The 25674-nt window shown below is 36.8% G+C and overlaps 1 protein-coding gene across 1 annotated transcript in view; it reads left to right on the top strand.

Annotated features, from left to right (window-relative positions):
* The first annotated feature begins 203 nt into the window (after window positions 1-203).
* LOC149542733 (ATP citrate lyase (ACL) family protein) overlaps window positions 204-25674 on the top strand; it is a 169622-nt gene continuing 144151 nt past the window's right edge. Inside the window, exon 1 of the mRNA XM_089797617.1 lies at window positions 204-491. Within this exon, the coding sequence (XP_089653743.1) occupies window positions 375-491 (117 nt within the window). The 5' untranslated portion in view covers window positions 204-374. The remainder of the gene's footprint in view (window positions 492-25674) is intronic.

Here is a 25674-nt window from a genome sequence, read left to right as displayed (position 1 = left end):
GCAATTTTAAATTTGACAATTGCAAAAAAGACCGAGACCAAGTCTACACCCACATATTCAAACTAAAACGATAAATAATAATAATAATAATAAACATGAAAATTACATAAAAACCTTAATTCAAATATAGAAATATAATAAAACCATATTCTCCCAAAAAGATTACTTCTTACATATTAAATGTTTGAATTGATTATTGTTTTACTATTAAAAACCAAAATTGACCTAAAGAACAGTTTTGCAGTGCGACCAACCCACCATTTTTACCTTCTGGGGCTGTCTCAACTGTGGGTGAAGAAATCCATTTGTTGAGGAAACGCAGAGAAGAGCAGGGAGTGCGTGGGTTCTATTCAGGTCGTCAAATACAAGTGAAAATGGTGCGAGGGACGTTAAGCCGTGTGATTAGCAGGGTGGGCAGATCATGGCAGCAGCAAAAGCAGCAGCACCATCGTCACCAACAATTACGCCATCTCAATGTCCACGAGTATCAGGTACATTCTCAGGGCATGTCTTTTATGACTCAACTTATATTCGCATTTATATAAATGCCCTAAAGTAAATTTCCAATTTTGGAAAGGATAGTTTCACTGTATTAATCTTTACGAAAAACTATGTAAAACACATAAATCTCGATCCAAGGGATTACTAGTTTACAATAAACTTTTATAGAAGATTTAGTAGTTCCGAATTCGTCTTCAAAGTCAATTGGGTTTGGATAGCAGATAATGCAAATCATGTTCTGGGAGGTTTAAATCTATATGTTTTCTGCTCTGTAGTTCGGAAGGTGTCAACAATGAAGTAAAATTTTTATTCGTCACAACGAGATAGATAGGTGGATGCGATCACATTGTGTGGTCACCTCAAGTCAGAATGTAAGAGAGGACAATAAAAAATTGCCCCTTTTTCCTTGATTGCAATTGCTGCACAAAATTCGGGTTTTCTTAGCCAAGGTTGATAATTGATAACCTTGTTCAAAGTCCCCTCTCTCTTTCCTTTCTTTGTGTTTCTGACTTCTGCTTGAGCACCATACGATGCTTGGGCCAGATCGCTATAAATATGCAGGTGAGGGCATTTCCCTTTGTAAAAAGGGATTATCTATACCAGTGATTCTCGATCATTGGTCATTTCTCTTTGGTCTATGTGATAAACATAGCAACGTCTCATCAAACTCTCGCCAACCAGCTTCTAAAGCATGCATTCTAAGCTCAAACAACTTTTGCATTGTCATCCTGCATGGATGCATGGAGCTTCAGAAAGGGGTTTTGCGGCTGACATCAACAATTGATAAATCAATCTCCACTTAGGCAGCCACTGAGAAAACTATCAGAAGATTTTCCGATGAACGTATATAGTCATTACCTAAAAATCTAAATGCATACTTGTGGAAGTTATGAGAAGATTTTCCAATGAACCTATATAGTCATTACCTAAAAATCTAAATGCATACTTGTGGAAATTTTCTCTGAAGCCTTGATTATATTGCATTGTAGATATAAGCTGTTAAATTTGATGTGCAGTTTTGACATGCCAATGTGCAGAGCATGATGGTGCTTGCCTGAAAGAGATGCTGCTACTCCATGGCTCAAGACTCTTTTGAGAAGGATTGTAAATAGTTGTTGGAATCTGTTAGTCCACTGCTTGACAAGGGGATCTTTGTGTTTTTAGAAAATTGTAAAAACCAATTTCATAATATAGAGGGAGTTTCAGTGACTCTACATTTTTTTAATTCCTAAGTATATTATATCAATGAAATATTTAACTACATGCAATCTAGAGTAAGGGAAAACAACTGTTTTTGATTTTTTTTTGATCGGGAAGAGGCTGTGCTAAGATTAATTAGTATTATTGTGTGTTGTGATTAATTTTTATTATTTATTAAGTTTGAGTAGGTTCGAACCCAACACCTCCCAGATAAGTGGCTCACAATTTACTGTTGTGTTGTAGGCTCTTGCCTACAACCATTCTTGATTAGAACTCTATACAATGTTGTCTTTTCTTCTCTTGATCCAAAGGGGAGCGATAATCCAATGCCACTTTGGCAATTAACTTCATCAGTACAAACTCAAATACCTAATGAGAATCAAAACAAGTAATAACATTGCAGAGTATATAAACAAAACGAAGGATAATATTACCTTGTATGAACTACTTCAGCTAATGGAGTAGAAAGACGAAGACCTGATACCCTGGATCCTATCCTAGAAGGATGAAGGGATACAAAAAATTGCACACCCTAAAACAGGTTATTTGTATTAGAAAAATGGGGCAGAGATGCATGGAAGCCAAAAGAATGATAAAACAATAAAATACAAACTATCTTCTTCATATTTTTAATTCAAATATAATACATATTTATAGGTGTTTGAACTCCTAAATTATAGGAAACTCCAGAAACAAATTATCTAATAATTTTGAGTTGTTTCAACAACTCAATATATTCGTACCACTAATACAATAATTTATATAACAACCTATAACAAACCTAAGACATAATGGAATATTCAACTGTCTATATAAATTAGAGTTGTTATTAAAACTCACTTTATCTTACGTACCACATTTTTATTTTAATGCATGTGAACACTAATTGCTGCCATCCCCCCTAGTTTGAACATTGGGAGAAAGGACATCACACAAGTTTGAAACATAATCGTATGCCTATGCATACTTTAGGTCAGTATACTGCTATTTGGATGTTGCTGCACATGATCACCTACATATGAGAGCTTATCTTGCTTTCACTTCGAGTGAACTCATTGCCGGCTGACCACACTTCCAAGAAGTCCAACAGTCAGAGGATATCTAAAGTCAGCTGCTCTCCTATACAACTGTTTTCATTATCGATGATATCCATATTCTCCACTTTAGCACTTCCGACTTCAGTAAGCCTACTCTTGTGGCTCATGATCTTGATTCAAATGAAAGTCTCTCTCCTTTCATGGTTTTAAACAGGCTTACCAAAAACCTTAACATGAACAAGAACCCGCCAACTACCCACCCCTTAACTAGATGCCTCCCAGATGATTCTGCTTTTCTTACACTTGGTTTTCTATGCAAATCCAATCCGCAGTCTGGATCCTCAACAAGCATACTGCTTGCATTGGTTTATCTTACCTCCTCCCTTTCTGTTGAAGCTTGATGTGACGAACCTACAAAATGTTGATATGTGTTGGTCAAAATGAATGTAGGTCTGTTTTCATAGCCAAAAATGATAATGACATGTGTGAACCTGCCAGTGATAAAGAATATGACTCCCATCTTGCTTCTGAAGAACATAGACTATTGAGCATAGTCCACGCCAGCTGATCCTATGGGATTTGACTGATCAAATGTTGGAAAGCACTATGAACCTACTCAATTTTGTTTGGAAGGAGCCACAGCTGTGTTGATCATGACCAAATGCATTCTAGCAAATAACGCTGAGAAAATCCTTGCCAACCAGAGTGTAGTCATGCAGTTATATGCAAATCGCTTTATGCAGACACAGATCTACTAGCTGAAAAGGAAACTTGATCTGCTGAGCTACAAAGCACAGACTCTACAAAGTATGCACGGATTTCTGACACTTTGCCATACCTTTAGAAAGCTAAGGATCATAAGCATAGATACTCTTTCCTCTAAAAATGGATCAGCAGCCTCCACTGTGCAAGCCTAAACACCACAAAATCTCTAACACCTCTAAGTTTACTTCAAATTGCACAAACTTAGGAATAATAATTTTCATTTCATTATACTAAGCTGGCAAAAACAATAGATTAAAAAATTAGTCCCTCAAATTTCTATGCTCTGTTACCATATTAGAAAAATGCGGCAGAGATACAGGGAAGCCAAAATAATAATAATAAAACAATATAATATGAGCTTCCTTCTACATATTTTTCATTCAAATACGATACAATAGGAGTTAAAACTCCTAAATTATAGGAAACTCCAGAATGAAATTATCTAATATATTGAGTTGTTTTAACAACTCAATATATTCGTACCTCTGATACAATAATTTATGTAACAACCTATAACAAACCTAAGACATAATGGAATATTCAACCACCCATAATTATGTGAGTTGTTATTACAACTCACTTTACCTTACACACCACATTATTATTTTAATGCATGTGAACATGAATTCCTAACAGTTAGATCTAGACGTGCAAGACAAATGTGGTTCTAAGATGAATATCTTTAATCTGTGGGTAACGAATGTGGGTGGTGATCTGTGGATTCATATTGTGCTCTGTTTCATGATTGAATAAAACTAATTCACCTAAAAAACGTTCACTGTTCATGTACTCAAGCATTTGGTTAACTGGCCAATACTTGGAATGGTTTTTGGAGTTTGCAGAGAATGTCTGGAAATCTATGATGCTCATCCTGCTTAACAAGCTGACTGCTTCTTTCCTTCCCTCCCACCCTTCTTTTTTCTTCTTGATTTCTCTGATCTTGGTTAGAGTGGGATTATAATTTTTTTAGGTTAGATTTTAATTTTCCATTCTTTTGGCCTGCAAAGATTGAAGCATATTTTAGTTTCAAAAACAAACATAGGACCATTGAAATTCCTGTAAAATTTATAACCAGGTTTCATCTATATTATGATTGGTTATTGGGTGCAATGACACAAAAAAAGCTTGATTCTCTAGAAAAGAATTTAAAATTAGAACAGTAAGATGATAAATAATACAGTAGTTTATTTCAAATGACATCCGTTGTTAAAAAGCTCATATATGAGTACAGTATCCAACAATCAAATGTCAATATTCTTGTTATGATGTGCACTTTGCCTACTTGTTCTAGATCTCTTTGCCTCCTTGTGTCCCTCGTAAAATGATTATCCACCTCTTTATCAAGAATTTTTGATTAGTAGGGCAACATTGACCAAAAACCTAGTATGTCATCATATGTACATGAAATAAGGATCAAGGATCCAAAATTATTCCGTTGCTGCTTATACCTTTTTATGGAATTGGATGCATCACCTTGTATAGTGACCCTTCTTTATTAAATCTGGTAAGGTATAAGCATTGGTAAGTCCTGAAAATGGACCTCTATGGGAGTCCACCTTTTATTTTGGTGTGAAGCTCAAATCTTTGGCACATAACTTAATTAGGCCTCTTAGTATGATAAGATAATGTCAAAGTTCACAAATATGAATAAATACAAGTCTTTGATAGATGGACATATTCATGATAGCCATGAGATATTCTGATAATAATTTAAAGGCATAATGATTGATATGCAGTATGATACATGATGATTGCTACTACTGGCCTTGCATGAAAATTGCTGCAAGAATTTACGCCCACAGCAAAATGAAATGGCAGGGTAACAAAGAAAACATGCAAAACTTGAAAACACAAGCATAGAAACAAATTTTTTTGAGGGATGCAAGGTTGATTAACCCATGAGAAGCTCTTGTGTCAAACACCATTTGTAATGCCTCCTTATCTTCAGTGATCATTCAGGTGGTTGATTAGCATATTCTTTTGTCATCCTGGTAAGCTAGTCCAGAGATAGAAGGGATGAGAGGCTGACATTGTCAATTAACAATTATTAATTAATTGATGGAGAAATAAATAATATTATTTTGAGCCCATAAAGTAATATTATAAGGGAAAAGGCAGTCTGGATTATAAAATAAATTTTAAAATTTAGGTGAATTAAATCATGAAATAAAGTCATAAAGTGGCTTTATTAAAGTGACCATATCATGAAGAGAAAGCTATAAAATGACTTATTATATTTTCTAAGCTTTCTAGAAGTGGGATGAACCTCATGTAGGAGGGAAAGGTTTATTAAGAATCACACATTGTGATTGGAGGTCTGAAGGTGGTATAACAAATCTATTTAAGGGGTTTCCTTCCTTCTCCAAGTATTATGATATGTTGGTTTGATACTTGATAATTTCTCCATTTTTGCTGGTTTGACAGTAACAGCCGTATCTAAGGATGGAAACCCTTGGATATTCGTAGGTTGGACGGAAACCTAACACTACATGAGTGGTGGGCTCATTCAGGGATCATCATTGAGCAGATTTACATCTTTTTAAACAGATTTTGGAGGACAATTTATGCATGTTCTTGCATTGTAACAACAGTATATTTGACGTAACAGCCATGCATGTTATATATCCGAATCATTGCCAATAGATTTGTGTTTGTAATCACTTTTCCTTGGAAATCTATATTGTTTCCTTTGCATGTTTAGTTTGCATATTTGCATGTTATGTTGCAAGGAAATGAAGCAAAATGTGGCAAAAATGGTAAACCCAAATCAGATTTGAAACAATATCCTAGTTTGGGATATTTTAGTGGTATCTTAGCCACAAATTTTGCAAACTTGTGAGGTTGCATGCCAATTTTTTTTAGTTACATTTCAGCCTTTTCAATTGCATGTCAACTTTTTCAGTTGCATGTCAGATTTTGTAGTTGCATGTGTATCTGATGGTATTGAATGACAATTTGGTGAATGCCCAGATGGTTGCATGCTAGTTTAGTAGCAGTTTATGAAGAGGTTTACCATTGCATGTTATTTTCAAGCAGACCTGGTTTGTGGATTTGTGTTGCATGACAGTTTGGTGGATACCTAGATGGTTACATGTTACTTTTGAATTAGTTTAATAAAGTGGGTTTCTTTTGCGTGCCCTTTTCAAGTACTATTTTTTTTTGGATTTAATTGCATGGCAGTTCCGATCAGTCCCAGAAGGTGGGTTTTGCATAATAGTATTTTGACTCATGCTTGATAATGAATGAACTCAGAGGTATCTTGCTAGGATCATAGGAAACAAACTCATTGTTTATTTCAGACATCTAAAACAAGGGTATAAAAGGTTACATCAATGATTAAAATATAAAATGGGAGATTGTTACCTACTTTTCTTCCTCCCTCACCAGTTAAAGAAAGGGATAGAAAAATAGTGGAAGTCCACAAAGAGATGGTCGACATATGGAAACTGAAAACCTTATGAATGGCATGAGTGACTTCTTTCAAGCATTACAAAAATATCAATTGAATTTGTCATTAGTGTTAGAGAAATTGCTTCTGGAAGAATCTAAAAAGATGTATAAGAGGTATAATAATGATGAACATATTGACGTCACTGATGATGAGCATATAGATCATCCCAATGCTGAGAGTTTATTTGAAGCAGAAGCCAATATTTCACTTCAACCATATGAGGGTTTAAACAAAGAGGATTCTAGAAGAGAGATAAACATGACTTCTCTTGATGTTGAGCATGAGATTTAATGTGGATAATGATGGTATGGATTATTTGGGGGACTACAATGCATTTTCCAGTGTGTTAGTTGATTCCAATGATGACACAATTCATACATGAAGAAAAATCAGAACATGGCATTCAAAGTGCAAGTGTTGAGAATGAAGTTTCCAATAAAGAGGTTCTTGTAAATGTTAAAGGCATGATCCACAGATGCATGACTACTTTGCTAATTGTTATAACAACAGCAATATATCTCTTCATTCTCAAGGTAATGCAGCCTACGATCATGGAGAAGATAATGTGATTGAGTCACCTAATGCCGACATTCAAGTTTTGAAAGATAAACACGAGTCGTTGGTTGATGATGCATCCTCCAAGAGGACTGAATTTGTTCACCTTGGTACAGCAATACTAAATCAGTCTCAAGAAATGGTTGAGAGTTGGATTGAGAAGGCAAAGGAAGTTGATTTGATAGCCCAACAAGCCAAGTTTTCCCAGCAACAAATTACTATTATTGTTGGGCATAATGATTTCGTGGAAGCTACTATAGTGGTCCAATCACACATGAGTTGATTTTGGGTGTTGGCGATGGCATCTACTTTCCACATTTGGTATTGGCACCTATTTCTTGTGATTGTACAACTACATATTGGTTGTTGTTTGAGCTACTTGACATAGGCTGTTCAGTGACAAGTGACTGTCCTACATGGCTGTTCACAACATCTTCAGAATTGTTTAGGTCTACATCAGCTATGGGTATGCATTGGAATGTGTGGGAACATGATTACTTGATGGGAAACCCTCATGCGATTAGTCTTCTACTTTTGCCTTGGTATGATGACATCATTGCCATCCTATTTGTTGATGGTTTGATATATAACAACAAAATGTGGTGGCCTAGTCTGTTGATATTTGAATATGTGAGTTACTTATCACATCCTTTGGTTGGTCTACATGTATGGTTGGATGACTGATATCATTCTTTGGTATAATACTACTACTTCATCTCATAGCATGTTCTATATTTGGGATCTAGGTATTGACTGGTTGTGTGTATTGTTTCACATGGATTCCATTATATTGCTTCATGATTTGTGGTGTATTGCTATTGATATCAAAGTAGAACAGTATTCTTAAAGTTGATATGGGATCCTGGTATTTGTTTTTGGCATGCATGTGCATATTACTTGAGGGCTAGTTGCTCTAGGAAGGGAGGACTGTAATGTTCCCTTCTTAGTGATCATTCAGGTGTTGATTAGTGATCATTCGGGTGTTGATTAGCCTATTCTTTTGTCATCTTGATAGACTACTTCGAAAATATAAGGGATGAGAAACTAACGTTGTCAATTATTAATTGATGGAGAAAGAAATAATATTATTTTAAGGCTTTGAGCACATAAAGTAATATAATAAGGGAAAAGTCACATTGGGTCATAAAATTAAATTATAAAAAATAAAGTGGTTTAAGTTATGAAATAAAGTCAAGTAAGGCGACTTTGTTAAGATGGTAATAAAATATAAAGTGACTTCATCATGAAGGCAAAGTCATAAAATTACTTTCTTTTATTTATTAATTCTTATAAAATTTGGGCGAACCTCTTGGAGGAGGGAAAAGTTTATTAAAAATCACACTTGTGATTTGAGGTCCAAAGATGGTTTCGAAAATCTATTTAATGGGTTTCCTTCCTTCTCCAAGTAGTATGATATTTTGATTTGATACTTGACAATTTCTCCATTGTTGCTGGTTTGACAGTAAAAATCATATATAAGGACGAAAATCCTTGGAAATTTCAGGTTGCCGTTGGACAAAAGCCCAACATTACTTGATATTAAAATAATATCTCCTAAGTTAGATTATTTCTATATTTAATGATCACTTCTAGATATTGTAGATGTCTTGCGTAATAGATTTTTTCTATTATTTGTATGTTTCTTTTAAGGAACATCTCTTTTGCAAATTCTATAAGAATATTTCGTTCTTGGTAAATAATTCATTTAGTAATTGTACCAATATGGTATCAAAGCTAATGTTTTTTTAAAAGTTGATAATTTCTTCATTGAAATTATTTGTCCAAAATTTTTCGAATTCATTTTGGGTTTGTTTGAAGTTTGCAAGATTCCATTTTTCCAATTCATTTTGGGTTTGTTTGAAGTTTGCAAGATTCCATTTTTCCAAACTTGACTAGCGTTTTCATGTCCTTATTGATGCCTTTCCTCCAACCTTCTTGTTGTTTTCTTGGTGGCTCATGGTCATTTTTCCTAGTGGTCGCTTCTTATTCATAGTTAAAAGTTGCTAGGTGCCATTTTTATCAAACTAAATATGATGCCTCTTTCTCAACCTTTACTTTTGCTCACGCGACTTTTGTAACTTCCAACGTCCACCATTTTTGTGGTTCTTTTCTTGTCTTTCTAGCTTCTTTTCTCTCATGCCATTCATTGTTTCACATTTGTAGACATTTGCAACTTGGCAACCATTAAAACTCATCTTCTTGCGAACCTCTGCTCAAGTTTTTTGTAGTTATTTTTTTACGAAAAATGACATTTTCTTCACTCTTCTCAGCCGCCTAAGGTTTATTTAGACTTTCAATCTTTTGTTTGCAGCGAGGGCATCCATTTTTCACCATTTGGAAAATCTCCAACCAATTGACTAGTTTTTTTTAAAGATCCTCAATTTTTTTTCTGGATTTTAAATATAATTTGGAGATTCTTGGTGGTTACTTCAGGACCTCAACTAGGTTGTCTTTTGATTTTTTTGGGTGTCTCATTTTTTGTGCCACTAGATTCTCATTGAAATTTGTGCTTGTACTTGCCTTTCTAATCAACATATTCAAATTTGTGCGTCCAATCATCTAGGTTTCTTATTTTTGTGTGCCTTGAAAAGTGTGCAATGTCATCTTTGACTAACATTTTGTTGGAAGGCAGTAAAAAATTCAATGGCAAAAAACTATAATTCCTAGAAGCAGCGTATGATGATGATTTAAAGTATAAATGTGTTGACAAAATTGTTTTGGACAAGACTAGTAGTCCCGAGGAAGCAAGCAAAGAGAACGATATTTTTTGATAAGAAGAATTGAAAAATCGTCATGCTCGTCAAACTTTTTGTCGTTGGCAATCAGCTCCTGCGGGTTCCTTTCAATAAACAACTACAGAAATTTGGAGCCATTTGAAAAGTTTGCATGAAATCTCAGATAAGGGCCATGCATTTGTCTCAAAGAAATGCTCTTCTCAATCATTATTGATGAACATGTGTACAAGATCATCTCAATAAAATCAAGGACGTTTGTGATTAGTTGGAAGCCACTGGACACAAATGGAAGAAGACACAATGGTAATCACCGTGAAGAGTCTTCCATCTTCCTATAAGCACTTTGTTGAAACTCTCAACATTGCTTCTACTCATGATGTTTTTTGTCTTTTGATCTTTGTATGATGCTTCTACAACAAGGTCGCTGGAAACAACAATTTGACAGTGGTAGCAGCTCATCTTCAAACACCCAAGCCTTCTTAGCTAAATTTATGGGCAACTATCAGTTCTCTTAATCCTCTCAGCTAAATCGCTTTGCTTAGTCATCAGTTCTTTGAAGAAGAAAAATGTTTAGTGCGACTACTGCCATAAGTTTGGTTATATAGAGTGCCGTAAATGCTTAGCTACTCAAGCTAAGCAATCTAGTTCACAACGTTAAGAGCATGATGCAAAGCACATTGAGTAGGGTGAATTTACCGTTTATGCCTAATGGCTAAAAGACTTGCATATTATGTAAAATCCCAAGTGGTATATTTAGGTGCCTTCCGCCACTTCACTCATCATCGGGATTGGTTCACATATTTATAACCATTCTCAGATTCAGTTATTTTTGGAGAAGAGTACACCATTGTCGGAATAGGCAATATATAGGTTCAATCTAGAAGGAAACTGATTTTCCTTGATGTGTACTGACTTCTAGGAATGAAACTTATCCTCTCTTCGTTAGTCAATTTCTGAGACATTCCCCTAGGTTTGATGGGACCTTTAGTTCACATAAGTGCAGTATCATTGATCTGGAGACTCAGACTACTGTTGTAGTTCTTGAGGATCATGGTCTATTTAGCCTTGTTGATTCTGGTGATTCTCATAAGCTTGCTATGGAAGCCCAACACTCCTTTGATAGTACACCCTGGCATCAGTTTTATGGACATTTTAATGTGCACTATTTGGAGAACTGATGAGATGATTTTAATGCATATGGGGGCCATGTTTGGCATCTACTTGTCTAGTTGGTCGATTCAGGAGGATGGTGGATTGTTGGACATCTATTTCTATGCCCAGGATTAATTTGATAGGTTGGTTTGGGATCTAGTAGTTGATAGGATAAATGTTTTGCACCTTGTGGATTATGTTGAGAAAACTTGAGATACTACACTGTTTGAGTTTTGATGCAGTTATAGTTAAGAGTAACACAACATACAGTTGCAATAATGTTTCTCAGATTGATATGGGATCTAGGGATCTTATTGATGGATGAACTGCATTGTGATTTTTGGTTCCACAGTATGGCATATCTTGATTACATAGTTACCAGTATAAGCTATGAAGTGGCTTGCAGATGGAAATGGGATCCTGGTATTGGTCTTTAGGGGTAAGCAATATCAAGGAGGGAGGATTGTCATGCCCCCAATTTGGGACATTAGAGAAAATTAAGCTAAATGCGTAAAATATATTGAAGTGACTTAAATGGAGCTTAAGGCAGATTATTTAGAGTGCTTTAAATATTAAAAAGGAGATAAAAAGTTGATGAAAGGGGAAGAATATGAAGCACAAAAAGAGGAATGTGCAGAGTCACCAGGTTGAGCTTAAAGAAGGGAGAGGAGCTCTTTTGCAGACATGCTTGAATATTGGTTTTGGATTTAAATTTTTTCTCTTGAAGAATTGGAAGCTCAGCTTCAGCCAGCTCAAATATGAAAACCCTCCAGCCGAAAGACTGTAGATTAAAACCCATTGCCCATGGAGGAGTCATAACATGTGCCTCACTTGACAGCTTACACTTATTTCTATTCTCCAATTGAGCTTACACTTATTTCTCCGATGTGATTGTCATTTCTGTATTTACGATTGGAGGGATTTGATTATTATATTCATGGGACATTGTATTGCTGATGATTATTATGTGTATTACTGTTGCTGATGATTATTTATGTGTATTACTGAAAGTGGACTAAAAATCATTTATTTTCCCGAGGTTACCATTTGCTGTTTTAAATCTGAAGTTGCAAGAATTCTCTGTTATAATTCTGAAAATTATTTTGTGAGGAATTTGATTAAATTTCCCGGGTAGGATATTATATTAATCCCCCAAGAAATCAAACAAAGAATCAATCAGTGATGCAGAGCCTTCAAGGTTGAAGATAGACACCAGACAGAACTCAAACCAAAAGCAATAGGATGGTTTTACAAGTGGAGTTCCCACATGGACTTAGCTGACCACTAGACCACAATCTGTCATGACTCAATGTGCTTAACATGAAATACCTTCAAGTCCTATTTTTCAAAGCAATCCTAAAAATTTGCACAATTTAATGGTCAACTATTTAAATGGTTGGAAACCATCACTAAACCAACAAATATACTTGGTTTTGACACCTACACGCATTGGATTGCAATTTGCAACAGATTATCAGTTTTCTCATGACTGTCACCAATTACCAGTTCAAAATCTATGAACCCATGGGCTAGTTCATCATTGAAATATGAATAAACTCCAGCATCAACGCCTTCACATTTCAAAATCATGAAAATTCACTCTACCAGCCTTCAAACAACCAATTCATAAGAGAATCTAATGGTGCAAAGGGCTCCAATGATTAGTTTTTTATTCAAACCCTTGTTGAATAAGGGTTTCAGACCTGTCCTTACAAAAATCGTCTTAACTTTTGATATACTCCATGAAACATGATTAGACTATAACTAAAGTAAAGTTAATTCATATATCTAAAGATTCCTATACATTATAAACATAGAAATCCAACACAACACCATGCCAAGCACGGGAACAGTGAGGAAACAGGAAATTGACTGGCAACTGTATAATTTCCCCCAAAATTTCATTACCAAATGCTTCAAAATTCTCCAGCCAACCCCATTCAACCCCCAAAGGTCTTTTACAACATTTCTCAGCAGTTACAACTGATTTTTACACCTTGTGACCGTTGGTTCCTTCCTTTTTCAACTTTTTGCAATTTTTGTCATATGACAACTTTTGAAATTTTGGTGACAATTTGTGCAACTGTCAAGGAACTTACACAATTGATCCCAAACCATGACAAATGGTCTTGTTAGGCCTTATTGCATCAAAAGGACATTAAAAGTCAACCAGACACAATATGAACCCTGTATGGCAACTTTGTTACATCTTGCCAATATAAAGACAACTTTTGTCATGTTAGAGCCATTGAACACTTAATCCCTGAGATAAGTCCAAAACATGACAAAACCTCTAAGACCTTGACATGTCCTAAAACATAAGAAAACTCAACTAGCGTTATGGAGGCATGACATATTTGATGCTCCTGCATTAATCAGCCAGATCAAGCAAACAATCATCAAAACCTCTTAAACTATCACTTCATCTTGGGATCAAGAAAGCAAACAATCCAGCAATTAAGCATCACTCTTTTAAATCAACATTTATTCAATCATCATCAATCAATGTATCAAACTAACATTCATTACATGACATCGCTACTAATCAATCGTCTAATCATCAATTGTTTTATCATTACTCACCAATACCTCAAAGCATCAAATCAAGGAATTGGAACAGATCAGTATTGGATGCAAGCAATTTGCAGTTCAGAATACAACAATCTTGTGTTATAGCAAGTATTGTGGCATGCATGAAGAAGATGTTGTCCAACTTATAGTATCTTATGAATTTGGTATAGTTAATGATGTGAAATGCTAATCAATTTAGTTTCTTTATTTGTTTATTAAATTTGCTTATTCTCCTACAATCAATCATGGAGAGGATAGCAAGGAAATACAAGTAGGGAGGGCAGATACAGGTTTCCCTTCTAAGTAGACCACTCCATGTTGGATTTTCCACTTGTGGGCCAAGGCGTGTTGTATCACACCCTTGGGCTTAGTTGAGGCGAATGTTTAAAAGCACACTATTGTGCTTTATCTCCAATCTCTACAATGGTTGGTTGTATAAGTGAACTAAAGATGGAAGCAATCATATAAGGGTTAATAAGTCGAGAAAGGGTTCCCCTTTTAAGTATTCCACCCTACATTGTATGGACAGTTACTGCCACTTGTGGGCCAAGTAGTGTTGACAAATGTTGTAGGGTGCCCTATCATGCTCTCATCTTCAACCCTTGCTATGGTTGGTCATTGTTATAGAAACTATAAACTACCTCTACATATGCAATGATAATAAATTCTATTGCTTATTTTCTTTAAATTCCAATGACTATCATTTGTTTAATTATAGAATTACTATTATTTGTAAACAAATTTTGTTGTGGAATTGATACTTTGTGTAAAATTTAGGTATTCCCCAGCTAGGAGACATTACAATCTGCTTGACCATATATTCCCCTCTTGATCAAATGTATTTTGATTTTCTATAAGAAAAGCTAGTGTTGTAGAGTATGCTTCATTTCCTGCATCTTGGCTTTAAAAGGCTTAAAATTGAAAACAAAAACTTGGAATCTTTCTTGAAAATAAGATGCAAACTCAGTTATAGTTAAATCGAAAAGCTCATTCTCTTTGTTAGAAATTAGTGCCTTGATTTTCGATCAATCCTTATCCTGTAATGCAACGACCTTTTCCCAATGTAAATTTTTTTTCTTATATCACATTTATAAATAAAGGTTAATTTTTTCAGACCAAATGTTGTCCTGGCTTCAGGTGTTAATTGAAAGGCCTTTCAGATTTTTCCTCTATTTAAAGTGATGATAAGATTTCCCTGTACATCATTCATAGTGCATGTCTTTGTAATGCCCCCCTTTTGTTGTTTAATGTTTATTTATTTTTTGAATTTTGACAACAAAATTAAACTGGGACAGCAAATTAAAATTTGAAATCAAATAGCTGAAACAGTTAATCAAACACCTAGATACTGAAATTCCATTTTTAATAGAATCTGGATCAAATCTTAAGAATTATAAATGCTGCTATATCTGGTGTTATCTCTAGGCTGCAAATAATCTCAGATCTGAGTTGTTTTAATGATCAGGATCACCAATGTAATCTCAATTCCACCAACCCAGCTTGCAGAGTACTAAGAAATGCCTATTGTTAAAGAAAATATAACAATCTTAAATTTCTCACAATATGGTATTCATGTTTGACATCTTCATTTTAAAATTTCAATGTATAAACATAACAAAAGTGCACTTAAATAAAATATGGCTCTTAGTATGACTTGAATCCCAAAATTTCAGAGTGCAAACATGTCAAAAAGTGTCATTCTTCTCCCAATGCATGTCAAGATGCGAATGAATAAACGGAGAAGTTTTTTAAGTGGTGGAGTGCAGGGTCTTAATGTTTAATTTTAATGAGGAAATAGAATATAAATTTCCTTCAAATCCCTCGTGTGTGGCCAAATGGGGTTTGATTTAAAAAAGCAACATTAAAACAAGTGTGGAAGCTAGGAAAACACGCTTTCTATGCTGAGAAGTCAAACTTTCATATTAAAAGCAGTAAAGGACGTCATTGAGGCAAGTTTCTTTGTATTCTCACAACAAATTCTTCAACATTCAGCAACATTATTTAAGGGTTGCTACTTGAAATATCTTTGCTATTAAATCTTACCGAAAGATATGGAATTCTATAGTTTTATCTTAAACAAAAATCAAGTTTCATCATATGCATGAGAAAAGCCCAAATCATGCACAATGTAGTTGAAAATAGCGCGATATATTGTGCTATACTAAGGCAAATGATATTATCTCATCGGCCGTATTTTGATTTTCATGTGATGAGATCAAAGTCAAAAAATCGCGATATATTGTGCGATACATTAAAACCTAAGTTAACATGGTTCGTCCCTGCATCCCCAAGACCAGCAGAAGTTCGAATTGGTTCGAAGTTTGGGTCTGGTTCGAAGTCTGGTTTGGGCAAGGTGTGAGTTTTTGATTGTGGGTTCAAACCTGGATGAACCATATTGTTAATTGTCGTCGAACCAAAGGAATTTCCTGATTCTTTTTTGAATTTCATTAACTTGACTATTGCAAAGTAGCCATATGCCTGGTACATAAAATAAGAGAACATAGTTTTTGACAAACTTGCTTTCTATAAACTAAGTAGAGAGTGTCTATCCCAATTGGAGATCTAATTTCAATATTAACTTAATCCAATCCCACATTGATTTAAGGGAAGGATTGATAGCAAATGGGATGCCAAGGTATCTCGCATGTTGGAACCCCTCAATTCAGTTCAAACTTCTTAAACTAGTCAAGAGGTGAATAGTTCCAACTTAGCAACATAGACTTGCTCTTGGAAATATTAGCACCATCAAGCTTGCACATTAGGTTCTCAAACTTTCATTGCTCTAAAATCACCAAAAATGTAGTATTATCAGCAAATTGAACATTCAAGAGTTTATCCTTACTGGGAAGAGAAAGATCATTGATTTTCATTCCATTAGTCATTTCTCTCAATAAGTAAAAGATTACCATGGTGAAGGTTTTGCAAATGGGTTTGCAAGCTTTGGGTCTAACCATGGAGGAAACTCCGTAGTTAAGCGCTCTCAGGCTGGAGTAGCACTGGGATGGGTGACCTCTTGGGAAGCCCCCTTGCTTCACCCCTGTGAGCATCACCTAGATCCAATGAGTGCTAAGTGTTCCATTTATTCTCATGAGAGATGGATTCATGTTGAATTAGTACTCATGAAACATGGGTCAATGAGTTTGACTCAGAATCACACTGTTAAATCCTGATAGCAATATCACAATTTGACTTGCTGTGGAAATTATCTCCTACTTATCAATTGATGATCTTAAGAGGCTTTCTAATGAATGGTTCATAAGGCACAACACTTGGTGAAGGTTTTGCAAATGGGGTTGCAAGCTTTTGGTTTAACCATGGAGGAAACTCTATAGTTAAGCACGCTCAGGCTGGAGTAGTAGTGGGATGGGTGACCTCCCGGGAACTCCCGGTGCTTCACCCCTGTGAGCATCACTTAGATCCAATGAGTGCTAAGTGTTCCATTTATTCTCATGAGAGATGGATTCATGTTGAATCACTACTCATGAAACATGGGTCAACAAGTTTGACTCAAAATCACACAGTTAAATCCTGCTAGCAGTATCACAATTTGACTTGCTGTGGAAATTGTTTCCTACTTATCAAAAGATTACCATTATAAGCAATCACAAGTATAGCAAGAGCCAATGGCCACCCCTGTTTTATTTATCTTTTCAGCTGGCAGGGCTCTAAAAGAGAACTTTTAATGTTTTGAACCTTTGATGTTGAACTTGTTACTTGAACTTTATGATGGTATGATCACTATGATTACAAGTTTATGGTGTTTTTGTTGTTTAAATGTGTTTATGGTACTATGCTACATTCTAATTTTAACTCATGCTTCATATATATATATATTACATGTTTTTGTAGTAACGAACCCAAACCCCTTTTCAAAATTTTGACAAACTTGCGAACCAGTTCTCGAACTTCGAACTTGGAACCGAACCTGAACTGGTAACTTAGATTAAAACAAATAAGAAAAACAAAAAGGTGATAGTTATGTTTTATCATTTAGTTTGGAGGCGAAGAAAGTCATGTTTTATCGGACGTTAGGATTTTCCATTTCATTTCGAGCTTTTATTTTGGAGACCTCCGTGGATGCGGTTATTCAAAGCCATGGTAGGTTGTAATGTTAAAAACAGTAAGCAAGTTTTTCGTCTGAGGTTATGCAATGACCATCAATTCCTTTCACAGGCTATGACAATCAATTTTACATTGAAATACAAATACTTTGTAACCTTTCCTCTGTTATTTACTGTTAGCCGTAACTCCTGCAACATCCGTGAAAAAATTGCTATAACTAGTTTTCATTTCATACGTTCATTCAGTTCAAAATAGAGTTTTTTTGTCACTGTTCATGTAATTGGAGATTTGCTTGAATCTGCATTATTTTATTCATAGTTTTGGTGTTCTGTAGTTGTTCCATGAATACCCATGAGGAAGAGACTAATGCAAGAAATTATATTTTTTCAAATGTTTGATAAAAGTGCTGACTTATTGTCAATTTTTTTTCTGCTGAGTTTTTGGCAATTCCAAGATTTTGATTTTTTTTGGTTCAGCCGAGATATTGTTGAGACCGAGATTTTCAACTATGATGCAAATATTTGTAATTGGGAACCTGCTATTTGGAATAAACTCAATTACAATGAATAGCTGGGAAGAGTCTTAACAGAAATACCAGCTTTCTTATTTTTTGGCTGCAAGAAAGAATTACAGTGATACAATCATATATGCAGCAACATACCAGGTTGCATCTCTTTATGCTTCCTTCACTAAACTTTTGGAGTCTACTGGTAATGCTCAGCTGGTTGCAATCATGGACGGACTATACACTGTTGGAATACTTCAAACATGCAGTGATTTCTATTCCAAATGATTTATTTCTAATGGATGTTAATTTGAAATTGCTCAGTCTGTTCTGGCTCAAAAGTAACATTGCAACCTTTCCAATTACTGTCATGACCTCCTCTGTAGCCTGCGGCTGAGAGGAAAAACACTGAAAAAGCTTGGGTTTGCGTCCAAGAGTTTCATCCTGGAAAACACTAGCTACTTCTTGCAGAGAAGAGAAATAAAATACCAAGATTGCATAATACTAATCTTCTAATTGCCATTGGTTCCCGTTATAAAGACTCTTCATAGCAAAAAGTAGTGAATTCCTCCATAAATTCTGGCTTTTAGGCGACTTGTCCTATGAACTAAGATTACATTTATTAGAAATACTTCCTTGAATTATTCCCAAGTTAAATTTATAACTTAAAAATGGCTCCATGTCTATGACTGAAAAATAGGAACTTAAGGTCTGGCCCCATAATGAATAATTAAAATAATATTTGCTGGGACTTTATCTTTTTGGCCTCTTATTTAATAAATCATTTTATACCCTTATTAAAATCCTTTGGCTCGATAGCAAAGACATTACACTCTTTGCCTCTAGGCTTCTAGCATCTAGAGTAGTTGTGATCAGAAAGTCTTCTAGCATCTAGAGTAGTGATCAGAAACTTCAAGATGGATGATTTGTAGCATGGAAATTCTTCATCATCGACAAGGTTCAGCGCATTAAGACTGAATCATACCCCTTTCCCTTAAAAGTATTATATTCAATTTAGTGAACCATCAAATGGTCATTAGGGTTACATGACTTCTTCAATGAAGCTACCATGGTTTTCGATTGATGATAAAAAAAGGTTTTGTAGGGGCCCCGAAACCCTTTTACAATCTGACAGATTTTCAATTACATCACAAGAATAGTTAGCCAAGACTGGTAACATAGACAAAACACCAGAACACACTAAACACTTAAACCAAAAGACAAAAGAGAGACCAAAACATGCAATAACCAGCAAGACAGGACCAGGAAGACCGAACTAGACCATCTGAACAAGTAGAGACTCAGTGTCCCTTTCTAAATTCTCAAGCCTCTGCAGCGACTATGTGATATCAAGTTGGACTTTTGGCTTTTCCTTTTTTTTATTCTCAATTTTCTTCCTAATGCTAGAGCGAGTTTTGTTGCCAAGCCCATCATTTGCTCCTGTAGAAGTACCTTCCTCATCAACATTAATGATATTTTTCTCATTTTGGCTTTTGAGCATATCATGCAGACAATTGAGGTAAATTCAGGAGGTACAGAGACTTTCATGACAATGAAGAGGAATAGTCCTCAACATCGCTTCATATTTTTCAATTCTTTACTTCAGCTGATGAATGTGGACCTCCATGATGCCATTGAAGTGAGTGTCAGTCATGTTGACTGGTTCCCTACTGATAGAATCCTTCTGGATGTCTTCAAATTTGTTTCAAAGTTCATGAAGACCTTCATTGAGCTTTTTAATTTCCTCCACCATCCACTTATTAAACTTAAATGAATAACTATACCTGGCTTTAACAGTTTGAAGGATATTAGTAGGGCTTTCCGGATTGAGATTGAATTCCTTTGTGTTCCTGTTATGGGCATTCTGAACATTGTCCTCTTTCCCTGCCTTGACATCCGAAGAATCCTTCACATGAGCTATGTCCTCTCCACCATTCCCCTACTTTGGATTGCCGTTGCCTTTCTCATTTTCCTTGTTTCCACCAGTGCTATCACTATCCCTGTTTTTCCCAATTTCATGCAGAATAGCCACAACCATCACATCTTAGTGTCAGCATTGACATTTTCCTCTTCCTTTGTAATTTCTTCATTATCCTTGGCCGTTTCCTCTCCTTCTACAGCTTCTTCCTCATCCTCTGCTTCCTCCCTTACTCATCATTCTCCTCTTCTTCACTCTCCCGATCTTTCGAGTTACCTTCTTCCTTTGAGCCACCAGACTCACCACTATCGTTCGAATCATCGTTCTCAGAGCTGTCATCAGATTCAGATCTCTTTCCTCTCTTATTTTTAATTTTGTCCTTCTCTGAATCCGAAGATGAATCATCTTATGACTCCTTCATTTCCTCTTTGTCATTATCCTCTTTGTTATCTTTAGCCATCTCCATATGTTCCTGTTTGCGTTTCTTCTGAAGGGAGTACATTTATTTGGCCTGATATTTCATACCCATTATCTTCCCTACCTTGTTCTTCTTCCAGTATTTAGAAATCAGCTTCATCAAACCCTCATGAAGAATAGGGTTCAAAGGATCCTTACAATGTTTATTCGAACCAACGACCAATGAACTATGCAAATAATAGGGAAGTGAAATTTTCCTGTCATGTCTCAAGTGATTTAAGAAAGCAAAATGAAAATTTCGAACCCTAGTAAATCTACCATCTAAATTGACATATTCCATTATAGCTATCAACACATTCCTCCATTTTTTCTTAATCTGAGTAATTTCACAGAAGCTAACATTCTTCTTGACCAATTTAGACTTTTCCTTCTTACTTTGGAAAATTTCTTACCTTCATTTGGCAACCCAGTAACTTTTGCTATCAGGTCCACCGAAATCTCCACTTTCTTGTTATGCAGAATGACATTGCCATTGTTCCAACTATCAACAAATTCCTGGGTAATATCTTCATCTGCCCCTTTAAACTTCTCAAGAAAATTCGACAACCCATCCTTTTGGAGGATATCCCAACTAGTCTTCTTTTCTTTCCATTTGCAGGTCTTCGGCTCCACATAGTTCAGGTCACCTCCCATGTTCGCAGCACCACTTTTCACACCAGTTTCAGAAACAGAGATAAAAAAAAGTTAATGGAAATGAGAGCCTCAAAAACAATGTAAAATATCCTGAAGATCATGAGGTAATTTTTTTTAATAGTGTCAATACTAGGCATCATTCCATAATAAAGTTTCATTCTGCCCGAAGGTTCATTTTATCCTCATTTATCCATTTATTTTTGATCAATAGGAAGATATTTTATTGATTTAGAAAAGGATTTACATCATTTTACATTTAAAATCGTTCCATATGCCACCTCTGCAAAATTGGCCAGACATTACGATGACCACCTAAGCAACTCACACCCACGACACCATCACTTGCTGAACCACCATACAAAATAAGGGATTAACCCGAATTTTCCTCATTTATTTTATTAATGAGCTCATCATTCATAGTAGTAGTACCACACCATGTTATGATCTCATTGCTAAGAGTGCCAATATTGGCTAAATATCGGCACGATATTCGTTTCTCCATACTCATGTGATATATAGAAATTGCTAAAACTTTGAGCCTCAAACTTTATCATATCAATGATATGTTTGATTTCATGTGAAATTTCATAATTACTTTCAATATAATTAACCACATTTTTGGAATCACTTATCAAACGTACTTTATCAAAGCCAACCTTTTTTGGAAGTTGAATAGTATGCAGGGCAACCATGGCTTCCGTCGAGTGACAGGTTTGAATGCCAAGGGGAACAACAATCACCCAAACAGTTACCCATTTCATTTCTAACAACCCTGCCACAACCAACTTTACTTGGGTTTCCCTTTGCAGTGCCGTCAAAGTTGGCTTTGACCCTACTTAGACAAGGAGACGACTAGGCTATGTTCTCTTTGTTTTTATTTCGGTCCCTTTTGATCTTTGATATGCTTTAACTTTTGAGGTTTTCATTTACTTGTTTATTGGGATTTTTAGAAACTGCTTCGACCAGCTATATGTTGTCATTTATACTTGAATAAATTCTTTCACTTATCACCGTCAAGTTCTTACTATGGTTCCAAAAGATTTGGTTATTGCTTTCCTTTGACACATTTAAAATCGTGTGAGGCTCTGTGAAGTTCCAAAGAATCTTGATGCCCTTATGAGAAGTAGGACTTTTCCATTGTTCAAAGAATTCTTGAATTGAATTAGGCATCACCTAGTGATAATTCAATCTAGATAGAAGAGTTGACCAAATCTCTTGAGTAAAGGCACATCTAAGTAGATAAGATAAGATAAGATAATAATATTAATGTCCAACAAGAGACCAATAAGGGTATATGGAGTGAAAGATACAATAGTACAAAGAAGATAAATAAACCCGTAGGAGCACCGAACAACTGTATGGGGAAAAAAACATTTAAAAGGAAAGCAGGAAAAAGGGAAACAACCAGAAGATAGAGAGAAGGACCATCAGTCCTTTCTTGGTACAAAGAAATCTCCCACAGAGGGATAAGGCCCAAAACGAGCAAGGGTTGGGGCCCGACTCTGTCTCTGTCTCTGTGAAGCAATGGGGATAGGGTGCTGCTATCTGAGGAACCCATGTCGAGGTTTGACCAATTTGGCGTGTTCGGAGATGGGCGAATGTGGTCGTTTCCTACCCTCAGAATTGGGCATGGATGGAAAGAAGTCAGTAATGAGTTGATCCAAGGTCTGGTTCTGAGGTAACAAGAGCTGTAAAGTGTGATCTCTGAGCGGGGAGGTCTTTCAGAGGTAGAGCCCTAAACATCGCTGGTCCAAGTAATTGAAAAAGGCCGAGAGTCTGCAATCTCTGAATAGATAATGGAATCTGCCTTTGATCGCATAGTAGATGGGGCACTTGAAGATAAAATGGGTCTTTGTTTCCGTCTTAGAAATGGTGCAAAGGCGGCACACACGTTCCTCTTTGGTCAGGTGGTGATCAGTCTGGCAATGAAGTCGGTGAGATCCAACTCTAAAAGACCCCAAGGCGATGAGAGGGCATGACACCAACGACGATTCAAGTAAGAGGGACAGACTATAATACCATTGCGGATCTTCAAAAAGTGCTCCAAGTAGGAGGCCATCCGAGGGCGTAAACCGCAAGGATGGCTGATACAAGTCGTGGAGATGTACTATCTGTAAATGTCGAGTCTGACGTATCCAATCAACTCCTATCGTGAGGGGAGGAGGTGGGTAGGAGCATCCAAAGAGAACTAGTATGGCGAAAGATGGTCGATGTCAATCCCGTTCAAGCTCAGTAAGATAGTAGCCTGGGTATACCAGGAGCAAGCCCTTGTCATCCTTGCCGAGCTGTCAATGTCCCTAGAGGAACAATAAGCAAGGTACGAGTATTTGTGCTGGCCCTTATTCGAGTCTGCGAAGTCTTTGAGATGGTGAATGAACCAAATCAAGTCGAAAATGGTGCTAAGCTGGAAAGGGTGGGCCCCGAACTCGGCCAGGACAATACTGTGTCGAGTGTAATGGTGGCAACATATAATCTGGTGGAGGAGAAGGGTATGCACCCACTCGATCGAGGCCTAGTTTGAGTCAAGAAGAGACGGTCCCCAAACCACTGCACCATAAAGACCTGTGGGTCTAACCATAGAGTCCAAGAGAGAGCTTGGACTTAGTGTTTTGGAAGTGGTGCCAGAAGCACTGTCTCTCAAGGAGGGCGAGGGAGCCCATGCCCTTGGCCACTCTAGGAAAGTGGGCCGGTCTCATGCTAAAACCGGGACCAGAGAACTTGACCCCCAGATATGTGTATGAGGAGACAATCTCAATTTTCTGACCCTGAAAGATGAAGTGGAGATGCAAAGTCTTCAAACAATTGAAGACCATGACTTGAGTCTTGCTTAAGTTCATCGTCAGCTGGTGCTGGTCACAAAATGAGGCCAGTCCATCAATAAGCCTTTGGAGCCTCTTCTAGGAGGAGGCCAGAAGGACCACATCATTTGCGAACAAGAGAATGGAGATCAAAACTTGGTGCAAGTAACAACCATACTCGGGGAGCGAAGCCTCACGGAGGAAGGACTTGAGCTCATCAATATAGATGCCGAATAACATAGGGGAGAGTGGACAGCCTAGCTTCACCTTAATGGTGTTGTGTATCGGATCTGAAAATCCCTTCATAGTCTTAAATCTTTCAACCACTGCCTCATAAAGTTTCATAATCGTTGTCACTAGAATATCTGGAGTACTAATATCTCCGAGTCTTTGAAAGAGAGCCCCTTGAGGCACTGAGTCAAATGCCTTATGAAAGTCTACGAAACAACAATAGACTTTTGCGGAACGGTGTCGAGCCTCCTTAATGATAGCTCGCAAGGTCAAGATGTGATCCATAGTCTGATACTTTGCATAGAATCCAACTTGCCCTCTAGCACGACACTGCCTCTTGTCAAGCTGTCTAGTAAGAATAATGTTCAGAACCGTGGCATAAAGACTGGCAAATGTGTGCCCAATCATGATGCTCCTGTAGTTGTCGGGGTCCAATGCCAGCCCAGATTTATGAATCGGGTAAATCACATGCCTCGACCAAGAAGTAGGGAAACCAGTACACACCGCCATGTTGAACAACACCGTGAGGATGGGACACAGAATCGAAATACCGAGCTTGAAAGGCTTAGCTTGAATCAAGCTCAACCTGAAAATCGTCTTCATTGGCCGCTCTGCTGTATCTCATGAGTCTGATGGCCTCGCCAACTGTGGAGGGAGTGAAAAGATGGCAGTGGGTGGGGGAGGTGGGGTGGGTGTGGAGCTGGCCAGGGATATCATAGAGAACAGAGGCATGTGAAACTAGTGAGTGCCAATCAAGGGTAGAAGGTGGGGGAACAAAGTGCACTAGAAGGATTTCGGGTCATGGGCGAACGTGTCACAGAAGGATCTGCACTGTGAAGCCACAGACACATGCTTCTTGTGACGGATAAGGCGGTGATACGAGGAGCACAACTGAGTGTACGAGGGGGAGTGGGCAGCAAAGGATGCATGCAAGGAATGATGGAAGGATTTGCACTCAACGTCGAACCAAAGATTCATAGGACAATATTTACGACTAGCGTGGCCGAGGGGTGAGGAGGTGCGGTGGGGGATGGAGAGAAGGGCAGACTCCCAGATACCATCAGCAACCAGATCAAATAAGGA

This window comes from Cupressus sempervirens, chromosome 8, assembly GCF_028749045.1.
Source record: "Cupressus sempervirens isolate cs-2001-9-10 chromosome 8, ASM2874904v1, whole genome shotgun sequence".
Lineage (NCBI taxonomy): Eukaryota > Viridiplantae > Streptophyta > Pinopsida > Cupressales > Cupressaceae > Cupressus > Cupressus sempervirens.
This window is presented reverse-complemented; position numbering and strand designations above follow the sequence as displayed.